The 26,831-nt window shown below is 46.6% G+C and overlaps 1 protein-coding gene across 3 annotated transcripts in view; it reads right to left on the bottom strand.

Moving 5' to 3' along the window:
* nckipsd (NCK interacting protein with SH3 domain) overlaps positions 1-26,831 on the bottom strand; it is a 280,231-nt gene that overhangs the window by 72,747 nt on the left and 180,653 nt on the right. For all 3 annotated transcript variants that reach the window (XM_070895841.1, XM_070895842.1, XM_070895843.1), the window contains exons 3-4: positions 19,535-19,730; positions 17,890-17,980 (exon numbers count right to left, since the gene is read on the bottom strand). In XM_070895841.1, the coding sequence (XP_070751942.1) occupies positions 17,890-17,980; positions 19,535-19,730 (287 nt within the window). The remainder of the gene's footprint in view (positions 1-17,889; positions 17,981-19,534; positions 19,731-26,831) is intronic.

Raw genomic sequence — 26,831 nt, 5'->3', positions numbered from 1 at the left:
CGACTGTATCTGAACTATTTTCTCTTTAAAGGCAGCCCATTGTTCCATTACAGTTTTGTCTGCCAATCCTTGATTCCAATTTACCCGAGCCAGATCTGTTCTCATCCCACTGAAATTGGCCTTCCTCCAATTAAGTATTTTTACTCTAGATTGCTTGCTGTCCTATTCCATAACTAATCTAAAACTTATAACACCATGATCACTGTTCCCTAAATGTTCCTCTACTGGCACTTGCTCCACTTGACCTACCTCATTCCCCAGAAACAGATCCAGCAATGCCTCCTTCCGCATTGGGCTGGAAACGTACTGATCAAGAAAGTTCTCCTGAACACACTTCAGAAATTCTTCCCTCTCTCTGCCCTTTACACTATTACTATATAAACTGCCTGATTTAGGATAGTTGAAGTCTCCATTATCAATACGCTATAGTTCTTGCACCGCTCTAATTTCTCTGCAAATTTGCTCCTCCATATCCATATTTTTCCCACTAGTTGGTGGCCTATGGAGTACACCCAGTAATGTAATGCACCTCTATTATGTCTTAACTCAAGCCATGTAGATTCTGTCCTTGACCACTCCAAGACATCCTCTCTCTCCAGCACTAACATTCTCCTTGATCAATACTGCCACCCCACCTCCCATCTTTCCTGAACACCCTATATCTAGGAATATTTTAGTATATAGTTCTGCCTTTTTGAGAGCCAGGTCTCAGTTATTGGCACAACACCATATTACTATTTATTACTTTAGCGCTACCCATCTCGCCCAACCCTTTTTGTGCCCTCTGTTTCTCCTTCATAATGCTATATCTTGGTGCCCATCCCCCTACCAACTTAGTTTAAACTCTCCCCAACAGCACCAGCAAACCTCTCAGCGAAGATATTGGTACCGGTTCTGGTGAGATGCAACCCGTCCAGCCTTCCCCAGAGCTGGCCCCAATGCCCCAGGAATCTAAAGCCCTCCCTCCTGCACCAACTCTCCAGCCACACATTCATCTGCTCTATCCTCATTTTTCTGTACTCACTTGCACGTGACACCAGGAGTAATCCAAATACATTTGCGATCCTGCTTTTTAATCTCTTTCCTCGCTCCCTAAAATCTGCCTGCAGGACCTCATCCCTATTTTTACCTGTAATTGATACAAATATGAACCACGACCTCTGGCTGTTCACCCCCCACCCCCCCGCAGAATGTTCTGCAGCTGCTCAGTGACATCCTTGACCATGGCATCAAGGAGGTAACATACCATCCAGGAGTCACCTTTGCAGTCGCAGAAACAGCTGTCTGTTCCCCAACTATCGAATCCCCAACCACTATTGCCTTCTCAACCTTTGTTTTTCCCCCACCCCTGTACAGCTGAGCCACCCGTCTTGGCTCAGGCTGTACTGCCCAGAGGAACTATCTCCCTCACGACTTGCTAGACAGCAAGATGCACTCAGGGGACTCCAGCACTACCCACGCTAACATGAGACCTTTGTTTAAAAAGGGAGAAAGGGATAGACTGCATAATTATAGGCTAGTCAGAATAACCTCGGTGGTGGGAAAATTACTGGGAGAAAATTCTGAGGTACAGGATAAATCTTCATTTCGAAAGACACGGATTAATTGGGGACAGTCAGCATGGATTTGTTAAGGGAAGGTCATGTGTGACTAACTTGATTACATTTTTTGAGGAGGTAACAAGGAGAGTCGATGAGGGTAGTGCGTTTGATGTAGTGTATATGGATTTTAGCAAAGCTTTTGATAAGGTCCCACATGGCAGACGGTCATGAAAGTACAAGCCCATGGGATCCTGGGCAAAGGTGCAAGTTGGATCCAAAATTGGCTCAGAGGCAGGAAGCAAAGGGTAATGGTCAATGGGTATTTTTGTGACTGGAAGGCTGTTTGCAATGGGGTTCCGCAGCACTCAGTCCCTTGCTTTTTGTGGTCCTTCCTATTCACTCGATCTAGGTCCCTCATAATTTTATACATTATCATCATAGTCAGTCCCTCGGAGTCGAGGATGATTTGTTAGACCTCAAAAAGGTCTCCCCCCCCCTTCCCCCCCCCGGCAGATACTCCTACAGTCCCACTCCCCTGCCTCATATACTCCTACAATCCCACTCCCCTGCCTCAGATACTTCTACAGACCCCCCCTCAGATACACCAACAGCCCCCCTCAGATATTCCTAGTCCCCCTCCCCCCTCAGATACACCTACAGTTCCCCCCCTCAGATATTCCTACAGTCCCCCCATCTCAGATACTCCTACAGTCCCCCCCTCCTCAGATACTCCTACAGTCCCCCCCTCCTCAGATACTCCTACAGTCCCCCCCTCTTCAGATACTCCTACAGTCCCCCCCCCCCCCACTCAGATACTCCTACAGTCCCCTCCCCCCTCAGATACTCCTACAATCCCCCCCGCTCAGATACTCCTGCAGCACCCCCCCCTCAGATACTCCTACAGTTCCACTCCCCCCCCTCCCCCTTAGATACTCCTATAGCCCCACACATCATCTCATATATTCCTACAATCCTACCTCACTCGCTCTCAATCACAGACTGTGCTGGTGAGAATAGTGTACTTTAGCTGTTCGCTGAATCCAAGTTGCCAAGTACACAGGAAGTGGGGATTGGGCTATTCAGACTACTGAGCCTGCTATACCAGGTATTGTAACTCTTATCTTTTTAATCCCAATGCCTCACACTTTTGCCATACCCCTTAGCTCCAATAAATACCTCTTTCCTTTTTAAACAGTTCAAATGACTCTGCATCTAAGCCCCTGTGGGCAGTGTGTTCCACATTCTCACAGCCTTTCACGTGAACTGCAAATGTAACGCCCCTATTTTAAAAAGGAGGCAGACAAAAAGCAGGAAACTATAGACCAGTTAGCCTAACATCTGTGGTTGGAAAAATGTTGGAGTCCATTATTAAAGAAGCAGTAGCAGGACATTTGGAAAAGCAAAATTCGGTCAGGCAGAGTCAGCATGGATTTATGAAGGGGAAGTCATGTTTGATAAATTTACTGGAGTTCTTTGAGGATGTAACGAACAGGGTGGATTAAAGGGGAACCAGTGGATGTGGTGTATTGGAATTCCAGAAGGAATTTGACAAGGTGCCACATAAAAGGTTACTGCACAAGATAAAAGTTCACAGGGTTGGGAGTAATATATTAGCATGGACAGACGATTGGCTAACTAACAGAACAGAGAGTCGAGATAAATGGTTCATTCTCTGGTTGGCAACCAGTAACTAGTGGATGCTGCAGGGTTCAGTGCTGGGACTCCAACTATTTACAATCTATATTAACAACTTAGAAGAAGGGACTGAGTGTAACGTAGCCAAGTTTGCTGACGATACAAAGATGGGAGGAAAAGCAATGTGTGAGGAGGACACAAAAATCTGCAAAAGGACATAGACAGGCTAAGTGAGTGGGCAAAAATTTGACAGATGGAGTATAATGTTGGAAAATGTGAGGTCATGCACTTTGGCAAAAAAAATATCAAAGAGCAAGTTATTATTTCAATAGAGAAAGATTGCAAAGTGCCGCAGTACAGCGGGACCTGGGCATACTTGTGCATGAAACACAAAAGGATAGTATGCAGGTACAGCAAGTGATCAGGAAGGCCATTGGTATCTTGGCCTTTATTGCAAAGGGGATGGAGTATAAAAGCAGGGAAGTCTTGCTACAGCTATATAAGGTATGGGTGAGGCCACACCTGGAATACTGCGTGCAGTTTTGGTTTCAATATTTACGAGGTTCACTAGGTTGATGGGAATGAGGGGGTTGACTTATGAGGAAAGGTTGAATAGGTTGAGCCTCAACTCATTGGAATTCAGAAGAATGAGAGGTGATCTTATCAAAACATCTCAGATTATGAAGGGACTTGACAAGGTGGATGCAGAGAGGATGCTTCCACTGATGGGGGAGACTAGAACTAGAGGGCATGATCTTCGAATACGGGGTCGCCCATTTAAAACAGATGAGGAGAAATTTATTCTCAGAGGGTTGTTATTCTGTGGAATTTGCTGCCTCAGAGAGCTGTGGAAGCTGGGACATTGAATAAATTTAAGACAGAAATAGACAGTTTCTTAAACGATAAGGGGATAAGGGGTGATGGGGAGCGGACAGGGATGTGGACCGGAGTCCATGATCAGATCAACCATGATCTTATTGAATGGCGGAGCAGGCTCGAGGGGCCGTATGGCCTACTCCTGTTCCTATTTCTTATGTTCTTAGATCTTTTTCTGGATTTGCTTGCTGTCGCTTTGCTCAAATTCGCAGATTAGGCCCATGCCTTGGATTCCCCTACAGCAGGAAGGCCGAATTCCGTATCTAACCCTGTCCATTGCTTTCATTATTCTAAACCCCACCATCAGATTACCCTTAACCTACTTGTCTACAGGCAATAAAACATCTGTTTATCCTAATTCATAAATCAGGCCCTCCATCCCAGGAATCACCTGGTGAATCACTGTGGGACCCTCCAAGGCCAGGCACCCAAACCTGAACACTAAGTGAATTCAATCCTGTGCTCTGTATAACTGAATTATTTCTGTGGTTTTCGATTCTATGCCTCTTGTGATGATGCCCTACATCCCACTAATCCTTTTGGTCAAATTTTGTACCTCTGAGCTAGATTTTAATGCATAATATGCCTGGGCCCATATATCTCCCTCTTCATCTAGCAATGCCCTTGCACTGACCCATTTGATTATACCCACGTTCTATTGTACTACGTTGTTGCATTAAACTGCATCTGCCATCGCTTTGCCCACTCACTGAATCTGTGTCCATCTGACACCACTTTCCACTGGCTACTAATCCGACAATGTCCTATTTCTCCCAAGTCTCTGCCCTCTACTTTGTTTCCTATCTGTGCCACGTGGTCATCTCCAATTCCGTACATTTCAATTTTAGCATCAATTTTCCTGTATAGATCCTAGTCAGCTGTCTTCTGAAAACCCATTCAAACAAAGCCCATTGAGCCCCAACTATCATCTTCCACCTGCCTTCTGAAAACCCATTGATCCCAGTCAATCAACTCCCTCTGTGGCTCTGTCTGTTAGCTTGGTGAGATATGACAATCTTTTGCAAAGCTAGAGTAACACTCTGTAATTTGTTTGTAACTTGTTAAGGGCTTCCCTTCTAACAATTTCCACATTACTGTTATTAAAACTCACTAGCCTGAGGTTACTTGCTTTGTCCCTTCCCCCTTGTTTAATAATGGCATGGGTTAATAACTTCTAATCCTTCCGTAACATTGTCAAGTCTCACGAATTAATGTACCCCCCAACTTCCATGCTCATTTTTGCACAATCTCAGGTGGAAACTGCATTTGCTCCCATCATTTCATCTATTAAAATTCTTTCTATTAATCCTTATAAATTTCTCACCTTCACTAATCTCCATTCTTTCTGTATCTCTGACATCAAAATCTCTTTCCCTACTTTGAAGACTGCAGCAAAATATTCATGTAATATATCGACATGTCCTTTCTCCTGACTGCTGCCACAGTTAAACCTGCTTTTAACAGTCTTTCTCCTTCCCCACTGTTATGTATGTAAACATTACCAATGTGTAAGACTTGCCACCAGGGGGCACACCTGTGGGAGATCCAAGGATCACCTGCACACCCTGGGCAAGCAGGTATAAAAGGCAGTCTACCATGCTGCCTCCTCATTCTGGAATTACAATAAAGGGACCAAGGTCACAACAGTTTGAGCTTAAGACATACAGTCTTGTGGAGTTATTCTAAACGTAACAATTGGCGACGAGTAACTGATCACGAACTTTCACGCAGTTATGGTTGCCGTTCGTATTCTTGAGAGATTTGTTGAGGGTGATGATTGGGAAGCCTTCGTTGAGCGTCTTGACCAGTACTTCATGGCCAACGAACTGGAAAAGGCAGAAACTGCGATCAAGCGCAGGGCGATTTGCCTCACCGTTTGTGGGTCCACGATATATGGATTCATCAAAAATCTGCGAGCACCGACGAAACCAACGGACAAGGCATATGAAGAGTTGTGCACGCTGGTTCGGGAATACCTCAAGCCGAAGGAGAGCATCTTGATGGCCAGGTATTGCTTTTATACGCACCATCGCTCAGAGGGCCAGGACGTGGCGAGCTATGTCGCCGATCTCAGATGCCTTATGGTATCTTGGGGAAGTGTTGCGGGACTTTTTCATGCCTGGAATCGACCACGAGGTCATTCTTCACAAACTGCTGTCTGCCGAATCCCTTGATCTGAGTAAGGCAATCACGATAGCCCAGGCTTTTATGCCCACGAACAATAACACTAAACAGATATCACTGCAGCATCGGAACTCACCGGCAAGTACTGTGTATAAAAATAATGCCTTCAGCAGGTAGAACTGTACATGGCAGGGCCTACACGCCTGCAGAGGCCAGACCTAGGATGACTCAAGAGTCCGCCGTGGGGCGTGAATGCGAATCCATTAGTACCGTGTTGGCGCTGCGAGGGTAATCATCGAGCCCATCAATATCGATTCAAGCACTACGTGTGCAAGGGCTGTGGAACAATGGGGCACCTCCAGCGAATGTGCAGACGTGTTGCGACTTATCATGTGGCAGTCGGCAGAAGATGACCAATCCAGCGCGGATCACGCTAAACGAGTAAGAGAGGCAACTCAACCTGAGGCTGAAGAGGAAGTGTATGGGATACACACCTTCACCACCAAAAGCCCTCTGATAATGTTAAAAGTCAAATTAAACAGCATTCCAGTTTCCATGGAATTGGATACAGGGGCGAGTCAGTCAATTGAACCAGAAGGCTTTTGAGAAACTGTGGGGCAACAAGACACAAAGGCCAAAGCTAAGCCTGATCCACACCAAGCTGCGCACTTACACCAAAGAGCTCATACTAGTCATTGACAGTGCGGCAGTGAAGGTATCATACGATGGAACTGTGCATAATTTACCACTATGGATTGTACCAGGCGATGGCCCAACACTGGTCAGCAGAAGCTGGCTAGGAAAGATCTGATGGAACTGGGATGACATCAAAGCACTGTTTTCGGAGGATGACACCTCGTGCGCCCAAGTGCAAAGCAAATTTCCGTCGTTATTCGAGCCAGGCATCGACAACTTCACAGGCGCAAAAATGCAGATCCATCTAGTCCCTGATGCATGACCCGTTCATCACAAGGCCCGAGCGGTTCCATCTATGATGCGAGAACAAGTCGAGATCTAGCTGGACAGACTTCAACGAGAGGGGATCATATCACCAGTCGAGTTCAACAAGTGGGCCAGTCCAATCGTGCCGGGTTGAAGAGAGACAGGACGGTCAGAATCTGCGGGGACTACAAGGTAACGATCAACCGAGTTTTGTTACAGGACCAGTACCCACTACCCAAAGCAGATGACCTGTTGGCAACACTAGCAGGGGGGGGGGGAAGTCATTCAACAAGCTGGATCTAACCTCTGCTTACATGACACAGGAGCTGGCTGAATCTTCAAAAAAATTGACGTGCATCAACACGCACAGAGGACTGTTCATATACCACAGATGCCCCTTGGGGATTCGCTCAGCGGCGGCCATCTTCCAGAGGAACATGGAGAGTCTGCTGAAATCGGTTCCCCGCACCGTGGTGTTCCAAGACGACATCTTGATCACTGGCCGCAACACCACCGAACACTTGCACAACCTGGAAGAGGTTCTCAAGCAACTGGACAGAGTGGGACTCAGGTTGAAACGCTCCAAGTGTGTTTTCCTGGCGCCAGAGCTGCGTTCGTTCCTGGGAGTCCTCAACTTTCTACCGGGGTTGAGCACTTTGCTGGAACCACTGCATTTATTGCTACGCAAGGGTGACGACTGGGTTTGGGGTAAAGCTCAAGAGACACCCTTTAACAAGGCCAGAAACCTGCTATGTTCCAACAAGTTACTTGCATGTAAACGTTTAGTACTAGCTTGTGATGCATTTTCGTACGGGGTCGGTTGTGTGTTACAGCAAGCCAATGAGTCAGGCAAACTGCAAACGGTTGCATATGCGTCCAGAAGCTTATCGAAGGCGGAAAGAACCTACAGCATGGTTGAAAAAGAAGCATTAGCATGCTTATACGGGGTTAAGAAAATGCACCAATACCTATTTGGGCTCCGGTTCGAGCTCGAAACCGACCACAAGCCGCTCATTTCGTTGTTCTCAGAAAGCAAAGGTATTAACACCAATGCTTCATCCCGCATCCAAAGATGGGCACTAACGTTCTCTGCATATGATTATGTAATCTGCCACAGACCAGGCATGGAGAACTGTGCGGATGCCCTCAGTCAGCTACCATCGCCCACCACCAGGGTGGAAATGGCGCAACCTGCAGACTTGCCCCTCGTAATGAATGCTTTTGAGAGCGAGGGGTCACCCATCACGGCTCGTTAGATCAGGACATGGACTAGCCAGGACCCGGTGCTATCACTAGTAAAAAGCTGTGTCCTCAATGGGAGCTGGTCGGCGGTCCCAAGGGAAATACAAGACGAAATTAAGCCGTTCCACCGATGCAAGAATGAAATGTCCATCCATTCGGATTGTCTCCTATGGGGGAATCATGTAATTTTGCCAAAAAAAAGGCAGGGAAACGTTTATACGCGACGTTCACAGTACCCACCCAGGCATAGTCATGATGAAGGCTATCGCCAGGTCGCACGTTTGGTGGCCCGGGCTTGACTCGGAGTTGGAGTCATGCGTACACAAATGTCACACTTGCTTACAGTTGAGCAATGCACCAAGGGAGGCCTCACTGAGTCTGTAGTCATGGCCCTCCAAACCATGGGGTCAAGGGTCCACGGAGATTTTGCTGGCCCCTTTCTCGGAAAGATGTTCCTAGTAGCAGTGGACGCTTACTCTAAATGGATTGAATGTACAATAATGTCGTCATGTACGTCCACTACCACCCTTGAAAGCCTCCGGGCAATGTTCGCCACCCATGGTTTGCCCGACATCCTTGTTAGTGACAATGGACCATGCTTCACCAGCTCGGAATTCAACGAGTTCATGACCCGCAATGGCATCAAGCATGTCAGGTCTGCACCGTTTAAGCCCGCATCCAATGGTCAAGCGGAACGGGCCATCCAAACCATCAAGCTGAGCTTGAAACGTATGACAGGTGGTTCCCTGCAGACCCGGCTATCTCGGATTCTACTCAGCTACCGCACATGACCCCACTCGCTTACCGGGGTTCCCCCTGCAGAATGGCTAATGAAGAAAGCACTCAAAACCAGGCTCTCCTTAGTCCACCCAGATCTCAATGATCATGTAGAAACCCGGCATCACCGGCATAACATGTACCACGATCGCGCGGCTGAATCGTGTGACATTGAGGATAATGACCCTGTGTTTGTTCTTAATTATGGTCATGGTCCCAAATGGGTTGCTGGCACTGTGTTTGCCAAGGAGGGGAATAGAGTGTCTGTTGTCAAACTTTTGAATGGACAAACGTGCAGAAAGCACTTGGATCAGACCAAACTGCGGTTCACTGACAACCAAGACAGTTTGAAGAGAACATTACCATCATTGATTCATCCACACACACCCAACCAGCAATCGACTTCGCGGTCAACCTCGAGGATGAACCCACCATGCCCGACAGTCCGATCAGACCAGTCACACCGCAGCGCAGCAATGATCCAACAGACTCATCCATGTCAGGACTTCAACTCAGGCGATGAACCCGGGGACGCAGGGCCCCGGATCGCCTCAACTTGTAAATGACTTGTACATAAGACTTTGGGGGGGGAATTATGTTATGTATGTAAACATTACCAATGTGTAAGACTTGCCACCAGGGGTCGTACCTGTGGGTGACCCAAGGGTCACCTGCCCACCCTGGGCAAGCAGGTATAAAAGGCAGTCTACCATGTTGCCTCCTCACTCTGGAGTTACAATAAAGAGACCAAGGTCACAACAGTTTGAGCTTAAGACATACAGCCTTGAGGAGTTATTATAAACGTAACACCAACTCTCTATTTCTAGATTAATTAAAAACCTTCATTCCCCATAAAACAACCAGCAAGTATTTTTCATTCCCCCTTTTCTCTTCCTTGCCTTTTTATTCATCTCCTTTGTTATTTTTTATATTCTTCCCTGTCCTTGTACAAACCCGCTCCTTTAGTTTAATGGCCATCCTCACCAATCTGGTATCACTTTCCCATCACACCACATGAATCCCTTTTGCTTTTCAGGGCAAATACATGATTTGCAATCCAATTACTTTCGAACATGGCAGTCATGAAAAGATCTACTGGTCCAACCAACCTGTCTCACACATTTGTGCGCCGACACTCCCCACCCATCTTTAGCCATGTAATCTCTTGGGAGGGGTGAAAACCAGAGAAAAAGCAATCAATAAATTCCACTTTTAGGCCACAGTTTTAACACTAATAATATCACCCAAGCTCATCTCTTCCTCATCCCTTCAAAGGTTAATCTTTAAATCCAAGCCATCATTTCTTCCCTACAAGCCTGTTGATGAATTAAATCATATTCTGGTCACATTCCCATGATGTGCTCTTTCACAATATTTCTGGTTTGTCATTCCTTGTTGGGTTGAAATCTGCTGCTTGAGGAAATTACCCTAAGTACATTCAATAAATCGATTCCCTCTCCTACTTGTGCTACTATTCCTAATTTATATGCAGTTTAAAATCTCCCATTATCACATTTTTCTTCTGACAGACTTCCCCAACCTGCATACAGATCCATTCCTCTGTCAAGTCATCAGTCAGGAACTCTGAAATAAGCCCAGCAGCAGCTTTCTGTTCTTTAACTCTATGCTTAGTTATCCCGCCTCATTTATATTCCTTTTGGCCTTTGTTATTTTACCATCCTATACAATATCTGCTAACCCTTCCACTTCCACTATTTCATGCTATCTCTTGAGATATGTACCTCACCCTGCCTTGCTAGTTGATAATACCTGCTCCATTTACCTTTTCCGTGAGGATATAGTTATAATGAAAGGATGATTTGGCGTTACACACTGTGCAAGAAAGTTACAGTGAAGAGTGGGAAGAAGTGATATCAAGGGGGCAGCCTTCAGAAGCAAGAATCTACATAAGAACCTAAGAAATAGGAGCCATATGGCCCCTCGTGCCTGCTCCGCCATTTAATACAATCATGGCTGATCTGATCATGGACTCAACTCCACTTCCCTGCCCATTCCCCATAACCCCTTATCATTTAAGAAACTGTCTATTTCTGTCTTAAGTTTATTCAATGTCCCAGCTTCCACAGCTCTCTGAGGCAGCGAATTCCACAGATTTACAACCCTCAGAGAAGAAATTTCTCCTCATCTCTGTTTTAAATGGGCGGCCATTTATTCTAAGATCATGCCCTCTAATTCTAGTCCCCCATCAGTGGAAACATGTTCTCTGCATCCACCTTGTCAAGCCCCCTCATAATCTTATACATTTTAATAAGATCACCTCTCATTCTTCTGAATTCCAATGAGTAGAGGCCCAACCTACTCAACCTTTCCTCATAAGTCAAACCCCTCATCTCCAGAAGTAACCTAGTGAATCGTCTCTGAACTGCCTCCAAAGTAAGTGTATCCTTTTGTAAATATAGAAACCAAAACTGCACGCAGTATTCCAGGTGTGGCCTCACCAATACCTTATATAGCTATAGCAAGACTTCCCTGCTTTTATACTCCATTCCCTTTGCAATAAAGGCCAAGATACCATTGGCCTTCCTGATCACTTGCTGTACCTGCATACTATTCTTTTGTGTTTCATGCACAAGTACCCCCAGGTCCCGCTGTACTACGGCACTTTGCAATCTTTCTCCATTTAAATAATAACTTGCTCTTTGATTTTTTCTGCCAAAGTGCATGACCTCACACTTTCCAACATTATACTCCATCTGCCAAATTTTTGCCCACTCACCTAGCCTGTCTATGTCCTCCCATCTTTGTATCGTCAGCAAACTTGGCTGTATTACACTCAGTCCCTTCCTCCAAGTCGTTAATATAGATTGTAAACGGTTGGGGTCCCAGCACTGATCCCTGCGGCACCCCACTAGTTACTGATTGCCAACCAGAGAATTACCCATTTATACCTACTCTCTGTTTTCTGTTAGTTAGCCGATCCTCTATCCATGTTAATATATTACCCCCAACCCCATGAACTTTTATTTTGCGCAGTAACCTTTTATGTGGCACCTTGTCAAATGCCTTCTGGAAGTCCAAATACACCACATCCTGTGAGGATCATCATCCCAGATGCAGCAAGGAAAGTGGCCCATGGAGAGCGGTGTGTAGAAAGCAGTGGAGTGAGGGGTCTACAGAGAGCAGGGCTTAGAGACCAGTGGGGGGTGAGGTCTACAGAGAGCAGGTTGTAGAGAGCAGTGGGGTGAGGGGTCTACAGAGAGCGGGGCTTAGAGAGCAGTGGGGGGGGGGGGGGTGGAGGTGGTGAGGTCTAGGGAGAGTTGGGTGTAGAGAGCAGTGGGGTGAGGGGTCCTCATACCGAGTGCAGGGCTTAGACAGCAGTGGAGGGTAAGGTGTACAGAGAGCAGGGTGTAGAGAGGTTTGGGGGGCGGGAAGTGAGATCCACAGAGAGCGATGAGTAGTGGGAGGCGAGGTCTATAGCGAGCAGCGTGTAGAGAGCAGTGGGGGGGGGGGGGGGGGGGGGGTGAGGTGTATGGAGAGCGAAGTGTGGAGAGCAGTGGGGGTGGGGGGGGGTGGGTAAGGTGCATGGAGAGGGGGGGGCGGGGGGGTGAGGTGTATGGAGAGCGAAGTGTGGAGAGCAGTGGGGGGGGTAAGGTGCATGGAGAGCAGTGGGGGGGGGGGCGGGGGGGTGAGGTGTATGGAGAGCGGGGTGTGGAGAGCAGTGGGAGGGGGAGGGGGGCGGGTGAGGTGTGTGGAGAACGGGGTGTGGGTGTGGAGAGCAGTTGGGGGGGGGTATATGAAACATAGAAACATAGAAATTGGGTGCAGGAGCAGGCCATTCGGCCCTTCGAGCCTGTACCGCCATTCAATAAGATTATGGCTGATCATTCAACCTCAGTACCCCTTTCCTGCTTTCTCGCCATACCGCTTGATCCCTTCGGCCGTGAGGGCCACATCTAACTCCCTCTTGAAAATATCTAACGAACTGGCCTCAACAACTTTCTGCCGTAGAGAATTCCACAGGTTAACCACTCTCTGAGTGAAGAAGTTTCTCCTCATCTCGGTCCTAAATGGCTCACCCATTATTCTTAAGCTGTGACCCCTGGTTCTGGAACTCCCCAGCAACGGGAACATTCTTCCTGCCTCTAACCTGTCCAATCCTGTCAGAATTTTGTATGTTTCTATGAGATCCCCTCTCATTCTAAAGTCCAGTGGATACAGGCCCAGTCTCTCTTCATATGCCATCCCGGGAATCAGTCTGGTGAACCTTCTCTGCACTCCCTCAATAGCAAGAAAGTCCTCCCTCAGATTAGGAGACCAAAACTGAACACAGTATTCTAGGTGTGGCTTCACCAAGGCCCTGTACAACTGCAGTAAGACCTCCCTGCTCCTATACTCAAATCACCTAGCTATGAAGGCCAACATGCCATTTGCTTTCTTCGCCACCTGCTGTACCTGCATGCCAAACTTCAATGACTGATGTACCATGACACCCAAGTCTCGTTGCACCTCCCCTTTTCCTAATCTGTCACCATTCAGATAATATTCTGTCTTCCTGTTTTTGCCACCAAAGTGGATAACCTCACATTTATCCACATTATACTGCATCTGCCATGCATTTGCCCACTCACCTAACCTATCCAAGTCGCTCTGCAGCCTCTTAGCATCCTCCTCACAGCTCACACCGCCGCCCAGCTTAGTGTCGTCTGCAAACTTGGAGATATTACACTCAATTCCTTCATCTAAATCATTGATGTAGTTTGTAAATAGCTGGGGTCCTAGCACTGAACCCTGCGGCACCCCACTGGTCACTGCCTGCCATTCTGAAAAGGACAAATTTATTCCGACTCTCTGCTTCCTGTCTGCCAACCAGTTTTCTATCCACATCAATACATTACTCCCAATAGCATGTGCTTTAATTTTTCACATTAATCTCCTGTGTGGGACCTTGTCAAAAGCCTTTTGAAAGTCCAAATACACATCCACTGGTTCTCCCTTGTCCACTCTAGTAGTTACATCCTCAAAAAATTCTAGAAGATTTGTCAAGCATGATTTCCCTTTCATAAATCCACGCTGTTTTGGACCGATCCTGTCACTGCTTTCCAAATGCGCTGCTATTTCATCTTCAATAATTGATTCCAACATTTTCCCCACCACCGATGTCAGACTAACCGGTCTATAATTCCCCATTTTCTCTCTACCTCCTTTTTTAAAAAGTGGTTACCCTCCAGTCCATAGGAACTGATCCAGAGTCAATAGAATGTTGAAAAATGATGACCAATGCATCCACTATTTCTAGGGCCACTTCCTTAAGTACTCTGGGATGCAGACTATCAGGCCCTGGGGATTTATCGGCCTTCAATCCCATCAATTTCACTAACGCAATTTCCTGACTAATAAGAATTTCCTTCAGTTCCTCCTTTTCGCTAGACCCTCGAACCCCTAGTATTTCCAGGTGGTTATGTGTGTCTTCCTTAGTGAAGACAGATCCAAAGTATTTGTTCAATTGGTCTGCCATTTCTTTGTTCCCCATTATAAATTCACCTGATTCTGACTGCAAAAGACCTACGTTGGTCTTCACTAATCTTTTTCTCTTCACATATTTATCGAAGCTTTTGCAGTCAGTTTTTATGTTCCCTGCAAGCTTCCTCTCATACTCTATTTTTCCCCTCCTAATTAGACCCTTTGTCCTCCTCTGCTCAATTCTAAATTTCTCCCAGTCCTCAGGTTTTGTGTTTTTTCTGGCCAATTTATATGCCTCTTCCTTGAATTTAACACTATCCCTAATTTCTCTTGTTAGTCACGGTTGAGCTACCTTCCCCGTTTTATTTTTACTCCAGACAGGGATGTACAATTGATGAAGTTCATCCATGTGATCTATAAATGTCTGCCATTGCCTATCCACCGTCAACCCTTTAAGTATCATTTGCCAGTCTATACTAGCCAATTCACATCTCATACCATCAAAGTTACCTTTCCTTAAGTTCAGGACCCTAGTCTCTGAATTAACTGTGTCACTCTCCATCTTAATAAAGAATTCTACCATATTATGGTCACTCTTCCCCAGGGGGCCTCGCACAACAAGATTGCTAATTAGTCCTCTCTCATTACACAACACCCAGTCTAGGATGGTCAGCTCTCTGGTTGGTTCCTCGACATATTAGTCTAGAAAGCCATCCCCAATACACTCCAGGAAATCCTCCTCCACCGCAATGCTACCAGCTTGGTTAGCTCAAACTATATGTAGATTAAAGTCGCCCATGATAACTGCTGTACCTTTATTGCACGCATCCCTAATTTCTTGTTTGATGCCATCCCCACCTCACTACTACTGTTTGGTGGTCTATACACAACTCCCACTAGCATTTTCTGCCCTTTGGTATTCCGCAGCTCTACCCATACAGATTCCACATCATCCAAGCTAATGTCCTTTCTTACTATTGCATTAATTTCCTCTTTAACCAGCAACGCTACCCCACCTCCTTTTCCTTTCTGTCTATCCTTCCTGAATGTTGAGTTTCCAGCCTTGGTCACCCTGGAGCCATGTCTCCGTAATCCCAATTATATCATATCCGTTAACTTCTGCCTGCGCAGTTAATTCATCCACCTTATTACGAATACTCCTCTCATTGAGGCACAGAGCCTTCAGGCTTGTCTTTTTAACACTCTTTGTCCCTTTATAATTTTGCTGTAATGTGGCCCTTTTTGATTTTTGCCTTGGGTTTCTTTGCCCTCCACTTTTACTATTCTCCTTTCTATTGCTTGCTTCTGCCCCCATTTTATTTCCCTCCGTCTCCCTACAAAGGTTCCCATCCCCCTGCCAACTTAGTTTAAACCCTCCCCAACAGCACTAGCAAACACTCCCCCTAGGACATGGGTTCTGGTCCTGCCCAGGTGGAGACCGTCCGGTTTGTACTGGTCCCACCTCCCCCAGAACCGGTTCCAATGTCCCAGGAATTTGAATTCCTCCCTCGTGCACCACTCCTCAAGCCACGTATTCATCTCAACTATCCTGCTATTCCTACTCTGACTAGCACGTGGCACTGGTAGCAAATCCTGAGATTTCTACCTTTGAGGTCCTACTTTTTAAATTTAACTCCTAGCTCCCTAAATTCAGCTTGTAGGAACTCATCCTGCTTTTTACCTATTTCGTTTGTACCTATATGCACCACAACAACTGGCTGTTTACCCTCCCCCTCCAGAATGCGGTGCAGCCGCTCCGAGACTTCCTTGCACCAGGGAGGCAACATACCATCCTGGAGTCTCGGTTACGACTGCAGGAATGCCTATCTATCCCCCTTATAATCCCCTACCACTATAGCTCTCCCACTCTTTTCCCTGCCCTCCTGTGCAGCAGAGCCACCCATGGTGCCATGAACTTGGCTGCTGCTGCCTTTCCCTGGTGAGCCATCTCCCCCAATATCCAAAGCAGTATATCTGTTTTGGAGGGAGATGACCGCAGGGGAGTCCTGCACTGCCTTCCTACTCCTACTCTGCCTGATGGTCACCCTATCTGCCTTTGTAACCTTTACCTGCGGTGTGACCAACTCATTGAACGTGCTATCCAAGACATCTTCAGCATCGCACATGGTCCAGAGTGAATCCATCCACAGCTCCAGTGCCGTCATGCGGTCTAACAGGAGCTGCAGCTGGATACACTTCCTGCAGACACAGTAGTCAGGGACATTGGAAGCATATGGAGAGCGGGATGTGGAGAGCAGTGGGGGGGGGGGGGGGGGGGCGGTGTGAGGTGTATGGAGAGCGGGGTGTGGTATGGAGAGCAGTTGGGGGGGGGGAAGTGAGGTGTATGGATAGCAGGGTGTGGAGAACAGTGGGGTGGGGGGGTGGGGTGAGGTGTATGGAGAGTGGGGTGTGGGTGTGTGGAGCAGATGGGGAGGAGGGGGTGAGGTGTATGGAGAACGGGGTGTGGAGAGCAGTGGGGGGGGGGGAGGGTAAGGTGTATGGAGAGCGGGGTGTAGGGTCTGCCGTTCATGTGGGCAAACTGTACTGTGTGGTCGGAAATTTAAATTGCTGATCTCCTGGGCTGCTGCAGGCAGTGTTTGGGATAGGATTCCGGGAAAATCCCAGTCATTCCAGGAGGGTTGGGAACACTCCTCCCCTGGCTCCACATTAAAACTTCAAACAGTTAATTGACCATTGTGGTGCAGGCTGCTTGCTGGGCTGAATCCTGTAAAACCTGAGTGGAGCAAGCCCACCTGACACCTCCTCCACTCAGGGGACCCCGATTACTTTGGGGAGACCTAGAACAGGCGTTAGGCCCCTCATTAACATATGCAAGGTGTCCAACACCTGCTGTGTGTGGCTACCTGGAATGCATGAAAGAGAGTTTGACCCAAACTGGGGTCAGACGTATCTTAAGTGTCCTCTGTGCATGGGAGACAGTACCATGAAATTGGATCTCGTTCTGCGCCGTTTTACATTGAGATCTAATTTCTACCCCCACATTTCTGTGACTTGGGTAGCTCAGTGCTCAACTTACAATCCAATGCTGGAAAGGTGGATAAGTCAGTGGCAGGAGCAGGGGTCAGAGCATGAGCAGGGTAGGTGAATAGTGCAAAGTGACCACTGGGCCAGAGGGAAAAATGGGAAAGGAAAAAAATGTGGTTGGTAAATGAAAATCAGCATGAGGTTTTGCCTTGTACACTCCGCCGAGTCCAAACAGAATCCGCTTCAAGAGTTATTGGTCCCAAATGAAATCATGAAGGACAGTTGCCATTTCAGCATTAAAGTAGCCGTGCCCAAGTAACATGCCACACACATCACTCAGCCTTACCATGCTTGTTTAAGGAACTGGAGTGCAAGTCCCGAAGTTTCTCAGGTGATGGAGGAATCACAGGAGCAGCGCGTCGAGGCTGAGGGGGAACCTGTAACACAAAGTGAGTACAAATATCATCCAATGAATATTCAGGTCATTGCCTTTGATTCTTTGTTGAACTGCTCGGTGATAACATAGGATAATAAAACAGTTTGGTCACCAGAGACCCTCATTAATCAATTCCATTGATAATGGATTCGCTCTTTCTGTAGGTATTGACTGTTGCTGGACACACACCTGGATTTTCCGCCCAGCTAATTGTTATCCATTCGTGGTCATCGACAGTGTGTGCCCGCAGCTCTAGAACATGTAAGATCAACTTCTGTCCTCGCCCATCCATGTGGCACTCTGACAGTGGTCACCGGAGAGCTACAAGACAAAGGATTTCTCCCTCCTCCCACTACCCGCCGAGGGCACTGAGGCCCATTGACGTGTTTAGCTGACTCAGCAGACAAGAGTCAAACCCATTAGGTTTTACAAGTTAACCCTTTTAGGTCTGTACCACCTGGGGTATTTACTTAAAACCCTTTTGATAGTCATGAAATATTGAGAAACCCACTAAAATAATTAATCCACATCAACACACCCATGGGTATGTTTGGCTCTGGAAGATGCAGATTCCTGCTTGTATAAACAGGCACTACTGGGTGATTTTAACCCTGCTCACCTGACAAAAACTGGGCGAGCAGTTAAAATCGCCATGGGACTTACCGTTGAGGTTCCCTCTCTTTCCGCAGGTTCTGATTTTAACCTGCTCCTCTGGGCGGGTGGGAAGGACACTGACTGGAAACCAGGAGGGTCATTCTGTAAATATGCAGACTGCTATTTTAATCAGAGGCCTGCGTGGTGACACTACTGTGGCTTTTTCACCATACCAACTTAGTGGGACAAGAAATCAGGGCCGGAAGAGCAGGAGGAAAATTTAGGCCTCCCCCTGCCTATCCCCTCTCTCCCGATCATGAGGCCTCCCCGAACTCCCTCGCAGCAACTTACCCGAGTGCCAGGGACCATTCTTTCAGCCCCCAGCAGTGACCTCCTGCCACCTGAGATTCCACTCCTGCCCGCTGGATGGCTGACATATCTTGCTGGTTTTGGGCAAGAGACGGTTTGAGGCTATGTAGAGGAGACCCAGAGTTAAAATCACACTGCCAAATTCAGCACAGTTTGCTCCCCAGCCCGTTACGTTGTCGTCCAGGGGTAAATTCTCCCAGGGTTCCCACTGCTGAGATGGGGACTGTTTGCAAATTTTAATGTTGTGTTACCGTTAAAAAATGGTCCATTTGAAGTTCTGAGCTTTGATGGGCTCCTGTGTAGTGCTGTTAAGTCAGTCCATGTGGTACGTGAACATTCTGCAGACATCATGGGGTCCTAGATGCAGCCGGCACACCGGGTCCCCCTTTAACAGATGTTAATGCACGCTGCCTATCCATAAATTTACGATAAAATCACTGCCTTGTTGTTGACATGTACTTTTATATACGATGTAACAAAATGAACCTTAAACACAAAATCTGCAACGATTCAAAAGATACTAGGAAAATGGAAGAAAATAAAATATATTAATTGGAAATATTCATTTCCAGATTCTCTGCATCTGCGGTACCTGGTAAACATCACCCTCTGGAGAGACTGCATCTGACAGGCTCTGCGATGGATCAGGTGGGATCTTGCTCTTTCTATCTGGCTGGTGTTCTGCCTCCAGTTGGTTCTCAGTGAAGACAGGTCTGAGATTCACTTTCTGTTGGCTCGGAATCTGGCCTTTTCGAGCAACCGTGTCCTTTCGATGGTGGATCAGCTTCCTTGATGGGGAGAGAATGGATATTCATAGAATGGCTACAGCACGGAAGGCCATTCGGCCCGTCGAGCCTGTGCCGACTCTCAGCTAGTCCCACTCCCCCGCCCTTTACCCATAGCCCTGCAAATTTTTTTCCTTCAGAAACTTATCCAACTCCCTTTTGAAAGATAAAATCGAGGCTGTCTCCTCCACCCTTTCAGGCAGTGCATTCCCGATCTTAACCACTCTCTGTGTAAAAACGGTTTTTCTTATGAAACTTTTGGTTCTGTTGCCAATCACCTTAAATCTGTGTCCTCTGGTTCTCAACCCTTCTGCCAATGGGAACAGTTTCTCTCCATCGACACTGTCCAGACCCCTCATGATTTTGAACACCTCTATCAAATCTCCTCTCAATCTTCTCTGCTCCCAAGAGAACAACCCCAGCTTCTCCAGTCTATCAACATAACAGAAGACCCTCATTCTTGGAATCATTCTCATAAATCTTTTCTGCACCTTCTCTAAGGCCTTCATATCCTTCCTAAAGTGCGGTGCCCAGAATTGGACGCAGTACTCCAGTTGTGGCCGAACCAGTGTTTTATACGGTTCATCATCATTTCCACAGTTTTGTACTTTATACCTCCATTTATGAAACCCAGGATCCCGTAAGCCTTTTTAACTGCTTTCTCAAACTGCTCTACCACGTTCAACGATTTACGCACACATACCCTCAGGTCTCTCGTGCATCCACTTTGTGATCTCTTCTACATTGGGGAGACCAAACCCAGATTGGGTGACCACTTTGCAAAACACCTCCATTCAGTCCGTAAACGACCCCCATTCAGTCCGTAAACGTGACCCCGAGCTTCCGGTTAACTGTCACTTTAATGCTCCACACCACTCCCACTCTGATCTCTCCGACTGAACCTTTTAGTGTTCCAATTAAGCTCAACGTAAGCTCGAGGAACAGAACCTCATCTATCGTTTAGGCACTTTCCTTTCTGGACTCAACATCGAAGTCATAGAAACATAGAAACATTCGGCCCTTCGAGCCTGAACCACCATTCAAGAAGGTCATGGTTGATCATTCACCTCAGTACCCTTTTCCTGCTTTCTCTCTACTACCCCTTGATCCTTTTAGCCGTAAGGGCCATATCCAACTCCCTCTTGAATATATCTAACGAACTGGCATCAACAACTCTCGGCGGTAGGAAATTCTACAGGTTAACAACTCTCTAAGTGAAGAAGTTACTCCTCATCTCAGTCCTAAATGGCTTACCTCTTATCCTTAAACTGTGACCTCTGGTCCTGGACTTCCCCAACATCGGGAACATTCTTCCCGCATCTAACCTGTCCAGTCCCGTCACAATATTATGTTTCTATGAGATCCCCTCTCATTCTTCTAAACTCCAGAGAATACAGGCACAGTCGATCCAGTCTCTCCTCATGTCAGTCCTGCCACCCCAGGAATCATTCTAGTGAACCTTCGTTGCACTCCCTCAATAGCAAGAACGTCCTTCCTCAGATTAGGAGACCAAAACTAAACACAATATTCCAGGTGAGGCCTCACCAAGGCCCTGTACAGCTGCAGCAGGACCTCCCTGCTCCTATACTCAAATCCCCTACATGCCATTTGCCTTCTTCACTGGCTGCTGTACCTGCATGCCAACTTTCAATGACTGATGTACCATGACACCCAGGTCTCGTTGTACCTCCACTTTTCCTAATCTGCTGCCATTCAGATAATAATTTGCTGACGTGTTTTTGCCACCAAAGTGGATAACCTCACATTTATCCACATGATACTGCATCTGCCATGCATTTGCCCACTCACCTAACCTGTCCAAGTCACCCTGCAGCCTCTGAACATCCTCCTCACAGTTCACACCGCCACCCAGCTTAGTGTCATCTGCAAACTTGGAGATATTACTCTCAATTCCTTCATCTAAATCATTGATGTATATTGTAAATAGCTGGGGTCCCAGCGCTGAGCCCTGCGGCACCCCACTAGTTACTGCCTGCCATTCTGAAAAGGACCCGTTTATCCCGACTCTCTGCTTCCTGTCTACCAACCAGTTCTCTATCCACGTCAGTACATTACCCCCAATACCATGTGCTTTGATTTTGCACACCAATCTCTTGTGTGGGACCTTGTCAAAAGTCTTTTGAAAGTCCAAATACACCACATCCACTGGTTCTCCATTGTCCACTCTACTAGTTACATCCTCAAAAAATTCTAGAAGATTTGTCAAGCATGATTTCCCTTTCATAAATCCATGCTAACTTGGACCGATCCTGTCTCTGCCTTTCCAAATGCACTGCTATTTCATCTTTAATAATTGATTCCAACATTGTCCCAACTACTAATGTTAAGCTAATCGGTTTATAATTCCCCGTTTTCTCTCTCTCTCCTTTTTTAAAAAGTGGTGTTTCATTAGCTACCCTCCAGTCCATAGGAACTGATCCACTGATCCAGAGTCGATAGATTGTTGGAAAATGATCACCAATGCATCCACTATTTCTGGGGCTACTTCCTTAAGTACTCTGGGATGCAGACTATCAGGCCCTGGGGATTTATCGGCTTTCAATCCCATCAATTTCCCTAACACCATTTCCTGACTAATAAGGATTTCCTTGAGTTCCTTCCTCTCGCTAGACCCTCGGTCCCCTAGTATTTCCAGAATGTTATTTGTGTCTTCTTTTGTGAAGACAGAACCAAAGTATTTGTTCAATTGGTCTGCCATTTCTTTGTACCCCATTATAAATTCACCTGATTCTGACTGCAAGGGACCTACGTTTGTCTTCACTAATCTTTTTCTCTTCACATATCTATAGTAGCTTTTGCAGTCAGTTTTTATGTTTCCAGCAAGCTTCCTCTCATACTCTATTTTCCCCCTCCTAATTAGACCCTTTGTCCTCCTCTGCTCAATTCTAAATTTCTCTGAGTCCTCAGCTTTGCTGCTTTTTCTGGCCAATTTATATGTCTCTTCCTTGAATTTAACACTATCCCTAATTTCCCTTATTAGCCACGGTTGAGCCACCTTCCCCGTTTTATTTTTACTCCAGACAGGGATGTGCAATTGTTGAAGTTCATCGATGTGCTCTTTAAATGTCTGCCATTGCCTATCCACCGTCAACCCTTTAAGTATCATTCGCCAGTCTTGTCTGGCCAATTCACGAATCATACCATCAAAGTTACCTTTCCTTACGTTCAGGATCATAGTCTCTGAATTAACTATGTCACTCTCCATCTTAATAAAGAATTCTAACATATTATGGTCACTCTTCCCCAAGGAGCCTTGCACATCAAGATTGCTAATTAGTCCTTTCTCGTTACACATCACCCAGTCTAGGATGGCTAGCCCTCTAGTTGGTTCCTCAAGGAAGTAGCCAGCAGGAGATCGAGGAGCGGCCCATAAAAGGGCGTGACCATTGGGGAGCAGCCAGCGGGAGTTCAAGAAGCCAGCTGGTGCAGGGGCAGAAGGTAAACAAAGAAGTAGAAAGAAATCGAAGGGTGACATCACAGCCAAGCGGGTAAGTGATTGGCTGGTGGATTGGTGAGTATTTAATCTTTTTTTCTTCTTTTTATTTCCCTATCAGTACGTAACCTTTGACATTGCTGCCAAATTAAGTTAATCTAAGAGTTAAGTCATGGCAGGAGAGCTCAGACACCTGTCATGCTCCTCCTGTGCTATGTGGGAAGTCAGGGATGCTTCCAGTGTCCCTGACGATTACATGTGCAGGAAGTGTATCCTGCTGCAGCAAATGACAGACCACATTGCGGCACTGGAGCTGCGCATGGATTCACTCTGGAGCATCTGCGATGCTGAGGATGTCGTGAATAGCATGTTTAGTAAGTTGGTCTCACCGCAGGCAAAGGTTACTCAGGCAGATAAGAAATGGGTGACCATCAGGCAGAGCAGTGGAAGGAAGGTCGTGCAGGGGTCCCCTGCGGTCATCCCCCTCTAAAACAGATACACCGTTTTGGGTACTGTTTGGGGGGGGGGGGGGGGGAATGACTCATCAGGGGAAGGCAGCAGCAGCCAAGTTCATGGCACCATGGATGGCTCTGCTGCACAGAAGGGCCGGAAGAGCTATAGTGGTAGGGGATTCTATTGTAAGGTGTTTCTGCGGCCGCAATCGAGATTCCAGGATGGTATGTTGCCTCCCTGGTGCAATGGTCAAGGATGTCTCAGAGCGGCTGCAGGACATTTTGGAGGAGGAGGAGTTGTTGTGGTGCGTATAGGTATCAAAGATATAGGTAAAAAACGGGATGAGGTCCTACAAGCTGAATTTAGGGAGCTGGGAGTTAAATTAAAAAGCAGGACCTCAAAAATAGTGATCTCAGGATTACTACCACTGCCACATGCTAGTCAGAGTAGGAATTACAGGATAGCCAAGATGAATACGTGGCTTGAGGAGTGGTGTAGAAGGGAGGGATTCAAATTCCTGGGACATTGGAACCGGTTCTGGGGGAGATGGGAACAGTACAAACCGGGACGGTCTGCACCTGAACCAATGTCCTAGGGGGAGTGTTTGCTAGTGCTGTTGGGGAGGGGGTTAAACTAATATGACAGGGGGATGGTAACCGATGCAGGGAGACAGAGGGAAGTAAAATGGGGGCAGAAGCAAAAGATAGAAAGAAGAAAAGTAAAAGTGGAGGGCAGAGAAACCCAAGGCAAAAAGCAAAAAGGGCCACATGTAATGTGAAGTCAACAATTTTAGATGGTGACTCCTGATCCAATTACTTTGCTTTTTTCCTTTTCCCATGGCAGCTGTTATTGATTCTGCCATTTCCATTTACACCCTATTAAGATTCATCTTTTGTTTCTTAACTTGTCCCATTACCATCTCCTTTTGCCTTGCATCATCATCCCTTTTATCTCTTAATTTCTTCTGCCTTTCACCCCATCACAGAACCTTCATTTTGTTCTTTCCTCCCCTCCCCTCCCCTCCCCCCTTTCCTTCCCCTACACTTGTTTAAAAACTTGTTACATCTCTAACTTTTTCCAGTCGTGACGAAGGGTCATTGACCTGTAACATTAACTTTGTTTCTCTCTCCATAGATGCTGCCTGACCTGTTGAGTATTTCCAGAATGTTCTGTTTTTATTACCGAGGTTAAACTGACTGGCCTGCAGTTGCTGCGTTTATCTTTAGTCTATTTTGAACAATGATGTAACATTTGCAATTCTCCGAGCCTCTGGCACCACCCCTGTATCGATGGATGATTGGAATATTATGGCCAGTACGTCCTTGATTACCGCCCTCAATTCCCTCAGCATCCTAGGATGCATCCCTTCCGGTCCTGGCGATTTATCTATTTTAAGTAGCCAGCCAGCCTTTCTAGTACCTCTTCTTTAAACCGGACGGTCTGCACCTGGGCAGGACCGGAACCAATGTCCTAGGGGGAGTGTTTGCTAGTGCTGTTGGGGAGGAGTTAAACTAATATGGCAGGGGGATGGGAACCAATGCAGGGAGACGGGAACCAATGCAGGGAGACAGAGGGAGACAAAAAGGAGGCAAAAGCAAAAGACAGAAAGGAGATGAGGAAAAGTGGAGGGCAGAGAAACCCAAGGCAAAGAACAAAAAGGGCCATATTACAGCAAAATTCTAAAAGGACAAAGGATGTTAAAAAAACAAGCCTGAAGGCTTTGTGTCTTAATGCAAGGAGTATCCGCAATAAGGTGGATGAATTAACTGTGCAAATAGATGTTAACAAATATGATGTGATTGGGATTACAGAGACGTGGCTCCAGGATGATCAGGGCTGGGAACTCAACATCCAAGGGTATTCAACATTCAGGAAGGATAGAATAAAAGGAAAAGGAGGTGGGGTAGCATTGCTGGTTAAAGAGGAGATTAATGCAATAGTTAGGAAAGACATTAGCTTGGATGATGTGGAATCTATATGGGTAGAGCTGCAGAACACCAAAGGGCAAAAAACGTTAGTGGGAGTTGTGTACAGACCTCCAAACAGTAGTAGTGATGTTGGGGAGGGCATCAAACAGGAAATTAGGGGTGCATGCAATAAAGGTGCAGCAGTTATAATAGGTGACTTTAATATGCACATAGATTGGGCTAGCCAAACTGGAAGCAATACGGTGGAGGAGGATTTCCTGGAGTGCATAAGGGATGGTTTTCTAGACCAATATGTCGAGGAACCAACTAGGGGGGAGGCCATCTTAGACTGGGTGTTGTGTAATGAGAGAGGATTAATTAGCAATCTCATTGTGCGAGGCCCTTTGGGGAAGAGTGACCATAATATAGTGAAATTCTGCATTAGGATGGAGAATGAAACAGTTAATTCAGAGACCATGGTCCAGAACTTAAAGAAGGGTAACTTTGAAGGTATGAGGCGTGAATTGGCTAGGATAGATTGGCGAATGATACTTAAGGAGTTGACTGTGGATGGGCAATGGCAGACATTTAGAGACCGCATGGATGAATTACAACAATTGTACATTCCTGTCTGGCGTAAAAATAAAAAAGGGAAGGTGGCTCAACCGTGGCTATCAAGGGAAATCAGGGATAGTATTAAAGCCAAGGAAGTGGCATACAAATTGGCCAGAAATAGCAGCGAACCCAGGGACTGGGAGAAATTTAGAACTCAGCAGAGGAGGACAAAGGGTTTGATTAGGGCAGGAAAAATGGAGTACGAGAAGAAGCTTGCAGGGAACATTAAGGCAGATTGCAAATTCTATAGGTATGTAAAGAGAAAAAGGTTAGTAAAGACAAACGTAGGTCCCCTACAGTCAGAATCAGGGGAAGTCATAACGGGGAACAAAGAAATGGCAGACCAATTAAACAAGTACTTTGGTTCGGTATTCACTAAGGAGGACACAAACAACCTTCCGGATATAAAAGGGGTCAGAGGGTCTAGTAAGGAGGAGGAACTGAGGGAAATCCTTATTAGTCGGGAAATTGTGTTGGGGAAATTGATGGGATTGAAGGCCGATAAATCCCCAGGGCCTGATGGACTGCATCCCAGAGTACTTAAGGAGGTGGCCTTGGAAATAGCGGATGCATTGACAGTCATTTTCCAACATTCCATTGACTCTGGATCAGTTCCTATCGAGTGGAGGGTAGCCAATGTAACCCCACTTTTTAAAAAAGGAGGGAGAGAGAAAA

Source organism: Pristiophorus japonicus, chromosome 12, assembly GCF_044704955.1.
Source record: "Pristiophorus japonicus isolate sPriJap1 chromosome 12, sPriJap1.hap1, whole genome shotgun sequence".
Taxonomy (NCBI): domain Eukaryota; kingdom Metazoa; phylum Chordata; class Chondrichthyes; family Pristiophoridae; genus Pristiophorus; species Pristiophorus japonicus.
Note: the sequence above shows the minus strand (reverse complement) of the source record. Positions and strands in the feature narration are given on the sequence as shown.